Source organism: Numida meleagris, chromosome 2, assembly GCF_002078875.1.
Source record: "Numida meleagris isolate 19003 breed g44 Domestic line chromosome 2, NumMel1.0, whole genome shotgun sequence".
NCBI lineage: Eukaryota > Metazoa > Chordata > Aves > Galliformes > Numididae > Numida > Numida meleagris.
The window spans coordinates 57163051-57179428 of NC_034410.1; the positions used below are offsets into that span (position 1 = coordinate 57163051).

At 37.7% G+C, this 16378-nt stretch overlaps 1 protein-coding gene across 4 annotated transcripts in view; it reads right to left on the reverse strand.

The window, feature by feature from the left end:
- Positions 1 to 16378, reverse strand: part of CDKAL1 (CDK5 regulatory subunit associated protein 1 like 1) — a 390780-nt gene that overhangs the window by 257774 nt on the left and 116628 nt on the right. For all 4 annotated transcript variants that reach the window (XM_021389320.1, XM_021389318.1, XM_021389319.1 and 1 more), the window contains one exon: positions 544 to 640. In XM_021389320.1, coding sequence (XP_021244995.1) covers positions 544 to 640 — 97 coding nt within the window. The remainder of the gene's footprint in view (positions 1 to 543; positions 641 to 16378) is intronic.

A 16378-nucleotide genomic window follows, 5' to 3' on the forward strand; every position in this document is an offset into this window, starting at 1 on the left:
TGTCTAACAACTCAATCACTGGTGGATTTCTCTTCAGATTGCCTCAAATTTAAGCAAAAGGATCGTTGCCTTTTGTCGTTCTGCTTAAAAGAATGAGGTAAAAACAAACAAAAGAAAAAACACAAAAACATCAAACCCTCAGCTGTGCCTGTGTAACATCTGCTCAAGTCCTTTACCATTCTTTCACTGATTTTACTAAAGGGTGTATTTTTTTTTTTAAATCTTAATACCAATAAACTGTGATATTTTAAACAATGTGGCAATGGCTGTTTTCACCTCCCTTACAGCTACAAATGGCACTGAAACTCATTTCTGTCAAGAGCATCCACTTCCTCTAACCTCTCATCCCACAACCAGAGCAAATTACTGTGGATATAAAAAGGCTTAAATACTTTATAATGAAAGCAGACAACCAGAGGTACTAAGTTTCTCTACTGCTTTTTTGAGGAGAAAGTCAAGTGGTCAACTAAATTTATAATCATGACGTTGGCCTATGAAAACATTTATAAAAGTCTTTGGTTGCTAATTGATAAAGATACATACCCCTATAATACTCAAGCCTTTGAGGTAGTCCTGACGAGGTTGGGCTTGTGGAACACAGCCTGCTAGAACCACTTTCTTGTTCGCCTCTTGGGCTTTCCTAAAGAAAAAAGACAGGCTTCGTGTTAATGTTTTGAAAGTTGATAATTTTCAATTTCATAACAGACATATTCTGCTTGCAACAAGAAAGCAACCACAATGAAAACATTCTCAAATCAGAAGCAATTTGTTTGTGTTTGAACCTCCAAAACAAAACAAACCAATACAACAAAAGAACTCTACGCCACAGTTTATGATACCACACGTGGTCAGTTTGTGGAGTATCTACAGAGAGCATTACCACTGTACACCCTGGATGGCAGTACCATTTCAAAAGCCCTAATCAGACGTACTTTATATTTGCCACAATGACAGCAAAGAATCTTATCAAGAAAGACGGGATAGAGATGTCGAGTGTGACACAAGAGAAGTTACACAGAATACAAGGGATATTCTATGCAAATAGGACCCACTAGTTCAGAACATAAGCATCTATTTAGTATCAGTCAGAAATGACCAACTGCATTAGTCTTCTAAATCTGTATTTAAAAAGAAAAAAAAACACATTAAGCATTTTCAAGCTTTAACTGCTTGTATTTGGCAGATAAACGTTTGTGTCAATACTAACTACATAATTCATAAGCTTTGGCACTATCTTAGCACTAAGTGGAAAACTAAAACACTAAGATTAAATAACACCGTCCATTTCTTTGGTAATACTTTGTCTTACTTTAAATTCAACAGTAAGTATTAAGCTATCACTGAATCTTAAAAATGAAACAAAACAGTGTGACGCAAAACTTTCTTATGTTTGTTAAACTTTGAAGACCATTTACTAACATCAATCCATTTACAATTACTGCATCTTTGCCAACAAGCTGGCCAGAATTACAGGGGGAGCATTAAACTAGGTTCAGTGGGGGCAGAGGAGATCCGAGCAGCAGCAAAGACCCATGCATTGTTGATGCATTAGAAATCAAGGAAACACTTCAGAAATATCACATGGGAATTAAGGCTTCCTCCTCTCAAAAGGTGGCAGGACCAGCAGCCAGAGAGAAGGACTTCTCTACCTATGCACACAGCATGGGCAACAAACTGGAGGAGTTGGAAGTCATCATGCAGCTGAAAAACTACCAATATAATTGCTCTCACAGAAACATAGTGAGATCATTTATAACAATTGGAGTGCTGCAGTGGATAGCCATAAACTGTTCAGAAGGGAGACACAAGCAGGGAGAGGTGGTAAATTTGATCTCTATGTAATAGGAAGGACTGACTGCTTGAAGCTGTTGTTGAAAAATAGCAATGGGACTCTTTATCAGGGAGTGTAGTGACAGGACGAGGGGTAATAGTATTAAACTGAAAGAAGGTAGATCTAGATTAGCTATTAGAAAGAAAATCTTTACTCAGAGGGTGGTAAGGAACTGGAACAGGTGCCCAGAGATGCTGTGGATGCTTCAGCCCTGGGGATATTAGAGGCCAGGCTAGACGGGGCTTTGGGCAACCCGCTCTGGTGGGAGGTGTCTCTGCCTAGGGAGGCAGGTTGGGTTGGAGCAAGATAATCTTTAAGGTCCCCTGCAATTCAAACCATTCTGTGATTTTATAATAATGTGCAAAACAGTGAAGAAGAACTGAATAATTTTAGCAGATTTGCTAGGTCTGACATGTCAGTTGCTCTAAGAACTGCCATTCACAATAGCTACTTCTCCGAAAGAGCAGTCAGGCGCTGGAATGGGCTGCCCAGGGACGCAGTGGAGTCACCGACCCTGGAGGTGCTCAAGGAACGTTTAGACATTGTGCTGAGGGACATGATTTAGTGAGAACTGTTGGTGACAGGTGGACGGTTGGACTGGATTTTATGATTCTGTGTAATACCACAACTTCCTACCAGACTTCTGCCTAAGTGGAATCTCTTGAATCCAGCCTTCTCCAGCAATACATAAACTAATTAAGTGTTTATTGTTATGTTAAAATAGTCTAAGTCATATCAGAACATTTTTCAGAAAAATTCTCTTATCCAAAATACTTAATTGCTTATACGATTATATACTCTTTGGCTTCTTTGAGCTGCCTCCAAGCTGAATGCAACAGAGAAAGTGATGTTCAAAAAGAACAACAAAGATTCCACGCTGAATACCTGGAAATCTCCAGCAGATGCTAATTTAATAAAGGAAAAACTTAAAAGCCAGACTGGTACTACAAATAGTTATGCTACTGAGTCTACTGAGTCACAATTTTCACTTTGTAATCATAGCATGGAAAATTTTATTTACAAATTATAACTCAGATGAAAAAAAAATCTCATCCGAATACAGGAACTGTAATAATATAGATCATAGGTTATCTTGGCAAATGTCTTGTGTTAGCAGCTGCACTAAAAATGAGGTATTTGAAAGGAACAAATTAAATATCCTATAAAGACGTAAGTGTGAATTAACATGAAAATGTATTACACCTATTACCTTACACCTAATATAAATGCAATAAACATTTCTATAAAATTATCCATTTTCTTTAAAAAGAAACTTCAGGAAATCTTCAGATATTCATCATATAGAGCCTCACTGATCCTCTACTTGCATGCTATGATATTCAATATAAATGCAAATCCTTTAATGTATCCACAGAAATTTTATCAAGGAAGAAAACTACAATGAAATGCTAATTTAGCATGTTTCTTTAGCAAGGAATCTAGTAATTTCTCTCTAAAAACAGCCGTCTTTTTATTTCAGTGGTAAATATTTAAGGTTTCTGGAAAACTTCAATAGAGGTCACCTACTTCTACTTCTGCAAGTTAAAAAAAAAAAAAATCTACTGCATGCATTACCTAAAAATGTCACATACCACAATGTGACACTCCACTAGCTCAGGAAAAAAACTACTAACATGGTCTAACAGATTCAACCTAATGCCTCAAGGCAAGACAATAAGTCCAGCAAACATTGCATACATCCCTAGGCAACTGTGCATCTGGTGTAACCTGCTGCTAGCAACCATCTTCTCCATCTACTTGAAAATCTGCAAGCGCTACAGAGGAAAAAGCTTTTATTCACATCTTTTTATCTGAAGAAAAAAACCAACATTTCCCTTGACAAATTAAATGGCATTTTAATGTTATTTCATAGCTTTAACATTTTGTCTTTTCTTCTGGGACTATAACTGGAGTTAGGGGGTAGAAAGTTAAACTGAATATTCCTCCTAATAAGAACTGCTTTCATTTAACTGTTTCTTAAAGTTGTACAGGTCTCTAAAGAATAAAGAATTCCGTACAATGAATTTTTTTTTTTTGCTTTAAAGTGCAATTAAACAGAAATGTTAGAACTAAATTTCCAATCATAGTCAATTTTCATTGCATCCATAATACGCTGTACAGAATACGCCGAACTCTACCATACAGGAAAAAAACACTATAAGGAAATTATGAAAATGTTGGTATCATTTTTCAAGAAACCACTTCTTAAAATATGCACTAGTACCACACTGCTACCTCCTTTTAACATCATTTAATGAGCCCTGTTCTTATTAACAAAAGCCGACAAAAACTATTCTTTAGAAATCTAGTTAGCACAGCAACTGTATTAGAAAAGCTTTTATCCTTCAAAAAACATGAATAATAATGAGAAAAGTATCTCATGGAACCTAGTAGAGACATGAATAAACATATCCTCCCTTTCCGACACCTTTCATATTTTTCAATTACACGATCCTTACCTTGAACTTTCAATTTAATTGTATCAACACGGATTTTCTAGAAATATACTCTTCTCTAAAAATTACTTGCAAGACATATAATCTGAAAAGAAATTTAATCAGAGCAATTTTGTTTTGAAGAATTATTCTAGCTACTTCCAAAGTAACAGGTGTGGAACAAAAACAAATGAGAAAAAAAACAGAGTTATGAAAGCAGTAAACAATGCAGTAGAAAATTTGTAAGAGATTAGCAGTGCATTCACAGATTATCCTTCACTGGAACTCACAGAATCACAGAATTGCAGGAGTTGGAAGGGACCTCAAGAGGTCACGGAGTCCAACCTCCCTGACAAAGCAGGCTCCCCACAATAGGTCACACGGGTAGGTGTCCAGATGGGTCTTGAATATCTCCATAGAAGGAGATTCCACATCCTCTCTGGGCAGCCTGTTTCAGTGATTTCAGTGTTCCATCACTCTTACCATAAAGACGTTCTTCCACATGTCTGCATGGAACTTCTAATGTTCAAAGTTTTTGGCCACTGCTCCTTGTCCTATCAGAACACATCACCGAGAAGAGCCTGGCCTCATTCATTTGCTTCCCACTTCCTTTTAGATATTTATAAAGATTTATCAGATCCCCCCTCAGTCTACATTTTCCCAGGCTGAACAGACCCCGGTTACCCAACCCTTCCTCACACAGGAGATGCTCCAGGCCCTTTATCATCTTTGTGGCCTTCTGCTGGACTCCTTCTAAGAGATCTGTCTTTTTTGAACTGAGGAGTCTAGAACTGAACACCGTATTCTAAATGTGGACTCACCAGGGCAGAGTAGAGGGAGCAGATCACCTCCCTCAACCTGCTTGGCCACATTCTTTTTAATGCAGCCAACAATGCCACTGGCCTTCTTGGCCACAAGGGCACACCGCTAGCTCGTGGTTAGCCTGTTGTCCACCAGAACACCCTGGTCCTTCTCTGCAAAGCTCCCATTGCATAGATTTAGTCATTTGAATTATACTTGTACTATCACATTTAATGGAGTATGTTCTGTGTTACCTGCTTTTTTGGGTTTGGGGTTTTTTGTTTGTTTGTTTGTTATCCCCCCCAAAAAACCTCCAAGATATAACTATGATAGAGAGAAGTTCTGACCCTTTTTATGTAGATGTCAACTGACATTATCAAGAACTGGTTAACCTGAAATATTCTGCTCATAATTTTATGCAAGTAAAGGAACTACGGTTCTTTTTCTATCACTTTTTTTGAGCTCCAAGAGAAGTTGGTCACAAACATGACGTAGATAAATAAATGACTACTGCCCTCTCAAAAAAGCCATCCATAGCAGCCTCATTCAACAGCAATGTCTTTATAGCAACACTGCTGGATATAGTGGGAGTTGGTGCAGGAAGCTACATGACTTTCTTGTCACTCACAAAGCGACCAATGCTCCACATCTTTTTCTGCTGGGAAACTTTCCAGCCACTCTTCCCCAAGCCTATATTGTTGCATGGGGATGTTATGACCCAAGTTCAGTACCTAGCACTTGGCTTTTTAGAATGACACACCATAGGCCTTGGCCCATTGATTGAGCTTGTCCAGATCCCTTTGCATAGCTTTCTATGCTCACACAGATCAATCCTCCCACCTAACCTGATCCTGTCTGCAAAATTCCCGAGAATGTACTCGATCCCTTCATCCAGATCACTGATAATACCACAAACTATATGAATATAAAATCAAATAAATACTAACAAACTCTAGTTTTTCTCCACCAAAACTCATTGTTGGTGAAATCAAATAGTGAAGAACTGTTTTAACAATGAATAAAAAGCTGCCTGCAGCAGAGGCACTAAATAGTAGCCAAATACAAGTCAGAGAAGGAGAGAGGACTCTTTAGCAAAAGCAATAAATCAGCAGGAAAAGTGCTTTACAGTAAGCTTATTAAGCTTTATGCTGATGGTAGCCAGAAATTGTTCTTAAAATAATGGGAGAAAATATTTGTATGATAAAGTACAATGGGAAATATCTTTATTCTCTGAAGCAAAACTGGAAAGGCAGATGACAACTGATTCTATCATCAAGTAAATTTTTATGACAATGAGTTATTTCTGCCAAACATAGCAACTCCTCACTCCCAATCCCAATACTGTGCCAGCACATAACTGGCAACTTTCAGTTTAAGGTGTGTGGAGTTAGGTCAACTTCTGCAATTAACCTGTGTAGACTATTCATGTCATTCTCTGCCTTTCCATTACCTAAAATCCACAGAACTCTTACCAATTATTCCTAAATGTTGTGAAGGCATAAATCAGCAGGAAGTTTCTGCCTAGAAAGCCCCAAAGAAATGCATGAATAAATGTATGGAAGTTTTGCTATGACAGCTCTCTGGCTTTCTACAGTATAATCCGGGTATATCATGAGATAAATCTGCCAAAGGTTATGAAAAGTAAAACAGGAAGATACTAGTTCCTGGGCGGTTGAAATTATGATGTGATGTCTTCAGGGAAAAACAAATGCTATTTGGCTAAAGATTCATTTCTGTGAGAGATCTTCCAACTGGCTCATCTGCTGAATTAATCAGTAGGAAGCTGTAAGTTCTAAGGAGAGTGCAACACCACAGGAATTAAAAGACGGTGCCGGTATAGCATCTGGAGTAAGTTCCTGAAAATCCATAAAATCACATGGCTACTCTCTCTTTGAAAAATTATGAACAGTAACTGTGGTGCTACAGGCTTTGAGCCAATCTAATGCTTCATTACTACCCAAAGGCTTGCTTCTCATCTTTGCTGTCTGCTGCTACCTTCCTCCAACTCCAGACCATCCTCTTTCTCATTTCTGGCCATGTGGATTCACTCTCCCTTTGCTCCAAGCTCTGCAGCTCACTGGACCCTTCCATGGCCTCATTTAACTCACTGATATAGGAGAAAACTATGGAGTTGGGTTTGGATTTTTTTTTTAATTCAGTTTAATCAGCTCACACAAGAGGAGCAGCACTAGAGCCACAATGATGGTAAAGTTGTTGAGAAAGAAGCAGAAAAAGAAGAACATGGGAACTCCTCATTTTGTCTACAGTGAGCTTGATGTGTCTTGTGAAACATTCCAGTTGGATGGCAATACACTGAATGGCATAGGTGAATAAAAAGCAAGAAGGATGTAAGAAATTCTCATACGAGTGGTGCTTTCTAGTATAGGGGCAGATTCATAATCAAAGTAGTTTAGAAAATAAGAGGAAAACTTGTCAATAGTATGAATTAGAGTACTGTTAAAAATTATCTTCTAAGAACGGTTTAACTCTACTCAGGACTGTCAGCTTCCTTGTACACCTTCAGAGTCACCAAAGAATTACCACATTTTGTGAGGCATATGAAGGTCTCAAGTTCACTTGAGCATGTTGATACTCATTATTGAAGTTAACTAAATTGCTTTTGAGTACTAATCTCTAGCAAAGGAACCCTTCAGCTACTGTTCTGCATATCCTGAATTGTTTCCTTTGGCAAAAACTATCACATAATGTGTAAATAATCCAGGTGAAAAATAAGTTGCAAGTTATCCTTTCAACAAAAGCAAACATGTCTTTTGTCAAAATATTTCAGAAGAGACGAATGCTTGCTCGAACAGACTCAAAACTGAGGTTCTAAAGATGTGTTCAAAGAAAAGAAAAATAAAATATCCATCCACAGCAGATGTGAAATGTCAGCTCTAAGAACAATGGCAAGTTTGACTCAAAATTCACATGCTACGTACTACATTTTTCCCTAAGATTCTGAGAAGATATACATGGGAAAGTAAAAAAAGTACTCTGTGCATTTAGATATTCACAGTACCTGCACAAATAGTCTTTACATTTCTCACATCTTTCCTATTCTCAGAAACAAATTTATCTGAACACACTACTCAGACTTCTGCTTTTCTCAAGCACAACAGACTCATTCTGCTTTTCATGGCAGACACTTGCATCACACTCCAAAGTGATGGGTTAGCAGCTGCTTCCAACTTTCTCAACACAGCTTAGCGTATTAGTTCCAGTACCTTGGTTTGAATAGAAACTTGCTTCCATCCATCCATCTAACATGCAAGGGAAGCAACTGCAGGTTTGTCTGCAGAAGGCTCGTAAACAATCTCCTTTCAAACTCCAAACTAAGACAGATCCCATGCCTAAGATTTACTCCAATTTTCTGTAAATGTAACTTTATGGGTAGCAATTAAAGGTGCAACAGTTATTCTTGTGAAAGCATTATTCACTCAAATACTGTGATTTAGAGGCAATGATGGCCTTTTCTGTTTTCTTTCTGCTCTGGCCTTATAAGTAACATTGCGTAGATTTTATCAAATTGAATAGTCAAATCACAATGTAATCAGAAGCATGACGAGATCAAGGAATAAGTCCTACCTCTCACCTTGACCCTTTTGGTAGTTTTTGAAGCCTCAAGCAAGACTGAATTAACAAAAATTACAGTGCAAATTCATTCCCCCAAAACAGAGATCTACCAGGATGGCTTTGGACACATAAGAATGGGTGCTGATTAGCTCCTCCACACGACTGACTAATTAAAGCAATTTAAAACAGTATAACATTATAACTTTAAAGCAACACTGCAACTGAAATTTAGCAGCCTCACAACAAAATTCACTGTTTTAAAAAGAAATGCATAATTAATTATAATTTACTCCTCAGAAAAAGTTACCTTGGCTGGTGCTGAACAGATTTTCACTTGCTTTCTAGAACGTAAATATATTACTTCCTTTTGTTGTTGTTGTTTGTTTGTTTTTTCATTTTTGCTAATTAGTCATGATTAATTTGTTTTCTGTTTTTTTAAGCAATTGGCAAACCTTGCTAGGCAACACAGATTACCAGAAAAGCAGCACAAAATTTCAAAAAAAGAGGAGCAGGCATTGTTCCAGACACTTGTATTCTTGACCAAGACTTAAAATTCTGATCAGATGTCACAGCTTTTGGGCTACCACTACTCAAAGTAAGACCCTTCTATCCAAATTATAAGCACTCATGGATAAATTTTTCCACAGCTCAAATCTAGACCTACTTGCTTACTTGTGGAAAAGTAGGTTTTAATTCTTTTAAGCAGGAATGCTATGGAAAGTTTGGGGTTTATGGTTTTGGCCATAATATCACTTGAATCAAACTTTCTTAGTATGTTTGAGGTGGGCAGGCTAGAGCTTTAAGAAGACGTCAATTTTAGAATATTTCACCCGGAAAGCTCTGCATTTGAGGATGCACACGGAGAGAAAAATAACTGCCTCCCTGGGCAAAAGAAGCATTCATTTGAAGACTGATTCTGAATGGAAGGATAACTAAAGTGCTTCAAGCCACACTGCAAGACAGGACTAAGCAGGAGAACCATTGCTTATGCATCAAGTCAGGGATACTCGCCCCCACCGGTGAGATCAGCAATGTAAGCACACAGTAAGACACAGAGATATTTTGCTAGATCCCTCTCTGCTAGCTCTAGCATTTGTCTTAGACTGCTGGACAACCTGGGACTCGGCAATCTGCAAAGTGCATATCAGAACAGATTTAAACGCATTCACTCGCTGGCTCAGGCAAACATCCACCTCTAAGCAAGAGAACAATACAGTCTGCCAAGATTTGTTTTAGAGCAATCTTCACAAGCTAAAACAAGCATTTTATTCACAGGTGACATGCACAGTCTGTACAAGATAGATGCTAAAAAATTAATAATTTATTTCAAAAATCTTTCCCAGCTGCTTGGGCTTTTAACATTTTTCTTCAGATAGAACAGGAGTGCATTTGTTCATGTTGCTCTGCAAATTTTGACTTTTATGAGCCCTGTCATTAAGCATAGGTAGGATGCTCTACTGTCTTCCTAAGCCTTATCACTATTTTCTTACAATGCAACAAAAAATGTCAGTGCTAGCTAAATTTTTTCTAGGTTGTCTTGATTAATGCATGTAGACAACTATTAAAAGTAAATATACTTCATTCTTCAAATACACTACCCTACCTACTCACCTAAGTTAAATTACTTAAGATTACAATTAGGTATACACCTAATTACAGTCTTACAGGTGTTTGTTTTCCTGGGGTAGGCCTTTCAATACAAATTCTCTGTTCAAAATCTTTATTTCAGTAAAATCTGAAAAACAACAACAAAAATAAGCAGACATAATTGAGTTTTGCTTGTTGGTTTGTCCTCTGGTAATACTTGCATGTTTAAGTGTGTCCCAAAAACAGTATCTGCAAAGGTAATGTTTTCCTTAATTAATATTTTAACTATGTTGGGATTGGAGAAAGGAGAAATTCATTATATTTACATCGTTACTACCTAACACTACACACATGAGATGCTAAAAGCCCCTAACAGCAAACGTTGCACTTCAGACATCCTCAACACTAGGTGCCTTTTATTCCCACCTTTTGCAACAGACCATTAGCTCTCTGCTTACAGTACGTGTAACTAACTGAATTTCTTTCAGGTACTAGACCTACTGAAGTTCTGCTGATCCTGCCTGGCAAAAGCAGAGGCTGTTGGTAACCACACCACCAGGGAAGTGCTGGAAATGGTAAAAGCTGAAAGTAACTCAAAAGGAAAACTACCAGCTCGTCCATATCCTTGAAGCTTCATGTCCTTCGGTACATCTGCAACACATTAAGGTTCTAAAAAATACTTCATCATCTCTCTATAACTTCAGTTTCATTTTACACTTTCTTCAGCAAGGATCTAAGGAAATTTGTGTTGAAATTCTTTTCAGAAGCAGCAGAAATAATTCCAAAACCAACAGCAACAACTTTATCATTCCTTTCTATCTTCTACCACTAATTTCCTCTTTCAAGCACATGATTCTTTCCACTACTTTGAAATAACAGGACCTTATTCTCCCCCTTCAAACTTGAGAACTTAATCCTACCTTGAAGGTATTTGTGCACATACAGATTGTCTGTTTAATCAGATAAACTCGTAACAAAACTGGTGAAAGAAAGCCTCCTGTAAATTTGCTTGGAACGGGACATTAAAATGCTAACAGATTAAGGAAGTGGAAATCAAAATCATTACAGTGAATTATTGTATAAACCACTTAAATATCACTCTGTTTCTCCATTCATTCTACAGATATTCCAGTAATAACTATAATATTCTATTTTAGTATTTGTGCCATATCAATACAAGCTAGTGGACAAAAGAATTGAGCAGAGCTCTGCCAAAATGGACTTGGGGTACTAATGGATGGCAAGCTGGACATGAGCTGGCAATGTGCCCTCGCAGCCCAGAAAGCCAACCGTATCCTGGGCTGCGTCAAAAGAAGAGTGGCCAGCAGGGCAAAGGAGGTGATCAAGCATTTTTAATTGTATTATCAAATAGCAAAACAAAAAGGAAATTCTCAGGTGACATGCATGAAGACAGCACTTTGCCTGTACACTGCTGGAAGTCACAGTCATTGATGCTTGAACATTGTTGGAATGGAAGAAGATGCCATTAGCAAGCAGGAAACTCACTAGTGCATCAAGCAGTATGATGTGCCTTTAGTGAACTCCCGCTGCGAAGTGGGATTGATAAGAGCAGCTACATCTGCTAAAGTCACTAACAATTCATGCAGCACTCTTACATCCATGCTATTTTAGTCTTCTAGATATAAATGATTGGGAAAAACATTATTTGGGAAGCAGAGAGAGAGCAACCCTACAAGCAGCTAAGTTCACTCATCTGAATCTCATACAAAATGTATTACGTAAAGAACTAAAAATTTTATCTTTCAGTAGAGTTGAAGGATATACTTCCCTAAATATATTAGCTTTCCCAAGAACGTTTCCTAAAATAACCATGATATCAGTCTGGCAGTTTTGGCAACAGATAGCGTTCTACAAGTTCAATGCACTCCCAGGCATTTCAGAGTTAATAATAAATGCATAGGTTCATGAAAGTTTTAGGTCATATGCACACCTGAAAGGCCAGAAGAATACTAAGGACTTATGCAATAAGCAGGGGCTCATATGCGTTGATATTAAATATTTTTAACAAACAGCAATCCAATAAGGTTTTAATATAAACATATGCACATGAAAGTTTCCAGTGAAAGCTCAAAGTTCCCTTCTTATTTCCTACACATTTCCCTTAAACTTTTATTCCTACAAACTAATACCAGTATCTTTATAGTACCTCTTTACCTGTACATACATACAAATATAAACATTCTGTTCTCAAAGAATAAGCAGACCCTAGCACTAAACAGTACTACATACAAAGTTTGCATCGCTTAACTAGGGGCAGTAACTATTTGAGCATAGTAAACCAACAAGATTTCACAGTTTTATCCCTTATTCTGTTGTCAGGAACACCAATAAAAAGACCTCACTGCAGAAGGCCATTGTGCAGTGGCTTCTTTAGTAATACCATGTAGCAATGAACAAATTTTAAGGTTATATTGTAAGTACTATGCATAATAAGTTTGGTACTTCACAGATGAAGTTTCCCTAACAGTCTCTAACCTTAAGGGGTGCATGGAAATTGCCAGGTCACAGCCTGAACCAATGGTTGAGCAGCAGGTGAGAAGGCAGGTGAGCTCAGGTGCAAGCAATGCTTCTGAGTAATCAGAAGGGGTGGAGCCTGGGTCCAATCCTTTTCACCCTCCTTTAAGGGTTAGCAGCATCTCTAGACAGAGATTGCACTCTGCTTGAGCTATCACCAGAAATAGTGAGCTGCTTTTTCTTGTCAACTTCCTTTGCCCCATAGTTCTTGTATTCCAGAAGGCAGCACTGCCATCACCTTCCTTTGCTCCCCAAGGAGAAAAAAAAAATAAAAAATTCTGCAGTTCATGTTCTGCTTGTATTTCTAAAAGCTCACACATAAACATTCACTTTTCCAGACAGGTTTTGCACCAGAAAATGTCTATATTTTATAACTGGTTTCTCAAATTGCCTTTACTTTCAGACCTACAGCAGTGCTTATTCCATTCTCACCTCTCCAGATCAACAGAAAACATCCAGGGAATAGAGGTGCTATTGCTCCAAAGTTAACTTCCTTAAGGATCCTGAAAGTCATTTCTACCTGTAGTCAGCCCTTGGTTACTGTGATGCATGCTCAGTCTCCATCCAGCTTCTGATGTGTGATCACACACAGGTGTGTGCAGGAAATGGAAACAGACTCCAGCTGCACATCCACAAGAATCTCAAATGTTCTTTGTAAGATGAACTGATGTCCTTATTTATGCCCAAAAGAAAAAGGCCTTCAGCATTAAAGTTCTCTCCCTGAGCTTCAGATGCATTAAATTCACAAAGAACTTACAACTTTCAAATTTCCCTGTAACATACAAGCAGCTCAAATATTACTAATACTACTGGTAAATAAAAAATGATAAAAATGATTAAAAATCAACTTTTAAACATATCTAAGTAATATTAATTGCTCAAGTGCAACTGTTTTGTTTTGAACCAGTTTGTTTTTAATACTGCACACATCTCGGCAAACTTAAACAAGAAAATGATATTTAATAATGCAATAATCTGTCTTAAGTCCACTTAAAGCATCTCAGAATTCAATTGAATTTCACTGTGAATTATCATTCTGTTACAGAACTTAGGAGAATAAATACATTTGCTCCTGTCAGCAGGAGCTGTTTTACAGTTCTCAAACACTACAGAATCTAAGAGGACAGAAGAAATGCTGGCCGTATGTCATATGGCCTTGAAATTTACTCTGAAGTATTTGTTTTTATATTTTTCTTCCACATTTCCATACCTACTCAAATACACTTTTCAGACTCTGATGATGCTACATTCATGTAGGTCTCTCCAGAAGTAATGCCTCCTATTCATCTCTATGGAAATTAAAATGGATACAAAAACCACTCTTTGATAGAGCAAATTCTCAGCCACAAAACATCATTTTTCGGCACAGTCACCACCATTAGCTATGCATTTTTGCCAGCCATAAACAAAAGCCTGTGTGCCACACTCACGAAAAACTGCACCAGCAAAGGTGACCCACTGTGACCAATTCTGAAATGCACCACTTACTGCCTCATTGTGCTCACATCCCCTGTTTGGTCTTCATAAACATTTAGCAAGCATCAGTGAATGTCAATGGGTGCCATTTTTTTTGTACGGAGGAATTCAATTACACACTTTTTGCTTCATACGCACTTCCAGGTCAGATGCCATTTTATTATACTGCCCTCTGCTGCCATCTGACATACAGCAACAAAATTTAATGATATACTGGTGGAAAGGTTCAGCATCACCAACATCCCCTCTGACACTGTGGGCCAGCATAATAACATAGGAGGCATTACTTTTGGAGCAGCCCTTGTATGATATGATTTGAGATACTACTTTAGTAATAATTACGATTTTTTCCTACTATGGCCTATCTACAAAGATTCAAAGTATTTAAGAGCAATCTAAAGGGATGTGCCCATTTTTCTGAACAGCCTGCACACAGCAAGATTTCCCACTGTCATCAGGTACATGTTTTTTACACAGGTGCTGGAGGGAGTCAAAATTTACATTTTAATCAAACACAAATCAGGAAAGCACTACACTCCCTAATGCTCCTTTCAAAATCTGAACCCCGTGCATCAACTTTTTCTTGCTACCAAACAAAGTAGTACAGACTTCTCTACTACAGAGGAGAATGTGTAAAGCTCAGTTAAAATAACACAAGCCCAGTACCTAAGAGGCAGAGGCCTACCTCTATCAGCAGAATACAGGTTAAAGTTCCTCAGCAACAGACATCAAGCATACTTATTTCAAAATACACTACAGAATCACAGCACTTCTAGAAGTTCTGCACTGTCACTACCAGAACCTCAACCTGATTTCATGGTATAAGACAGGAGATAACATCCTAGTTTGTTTATCTGGTGTTAATAATCCCTTTCTATGGAGTTTAACAGTGCTGCACTGCTCATGGTTATTTTTGTTCTGTTTTGTTTTTAAACTAAGTGCTTACCCAACTTTGTGCCCTAACCCTGGGTCAACTGAAGGCCAGTTCTACTATGATGATCTCCTAAGTACCCAAGAGCCTTCACTCCTGATGCGCTCTTATTAAAATGTTGTTGTAGCTACATTCACCCTTTCTACTCCCATGAGTATACCCAAATAACTCTTTCCACCTCTGTTCACACTGTCTATCAATGTAATGAGTACTTACCTACTGTAAGATTTCTGCCATTATTTATCATTTTCTGAAAAAGCTATTAGATGCATGTGTCTTTCTTCTGACAGCCTCAGACAAGATCCTACATGTAAAGCATCGTTAGCTTCAAGAGATTTTGTACTATTATACTTATTTTCTAAATGATTTTCCTCTCTACGGAAATAGTTGCCTCCAAAATAACACTGAGACAGATAAGTTATGTTTCCATGCAGTTTGAAATGTCTTCAGCATCAGAAAATTACAATGTCAATAATACAGATGCCAAATTAGGAAACCCAAAAATAAAAAGAATTGTGTAATTTGCTACAGAAAACTTACCTCAAGTTTGGCTTCTAACAACTTTTCCTTTAAAATGTAACCCAGAAGAAAAAGTAAGCAGATGCATTTTTGCTATTCATATACTAGCTTTATCATTTCCAAAGTAGAAAAACAGAGCAGACAGAGCACGCATGGTATTCGTAATGATTTATAATATTCAATAATGCTACTCAAATAAAAGTATATGAATAATTTGAGTTTGCAAATAACTCAGAAGTTATAGATTTAAAAAAGCCAACACCGTCATTTCATTTTGTGCATTCTAAACAGTGTGAATTTGACCTTGACAATAAAATGGGCAACTTCAAAAAAATATATATATTTCCTTACTAAACAATTCTAAGTAGTACTTCACAAAATTTATTCTGACTCTTTTTGTATTCCATATCCTTATATTCATAGAATCATAGAATCATAGAATGAGCTAGGTTGGAAAAGACCTACAAGATCACCTAGTCCAACCATCCACCTACCACCACCAACCCCACTAAACTATGTCTCCCAACGCTATATCTAAATGTTTCTTGAACATCTCCAGGGATGGTGACTCCACCACCTCCCTGGGCAGCCCGTGCCAGCGCCTGACCACTCTTTCAGAAAAGTAGTATTTCCTAATGTCCAGCCTAAATCTCCCCTGGCGCAACTTGAAGCCATTCCCCCTCGTCCTGT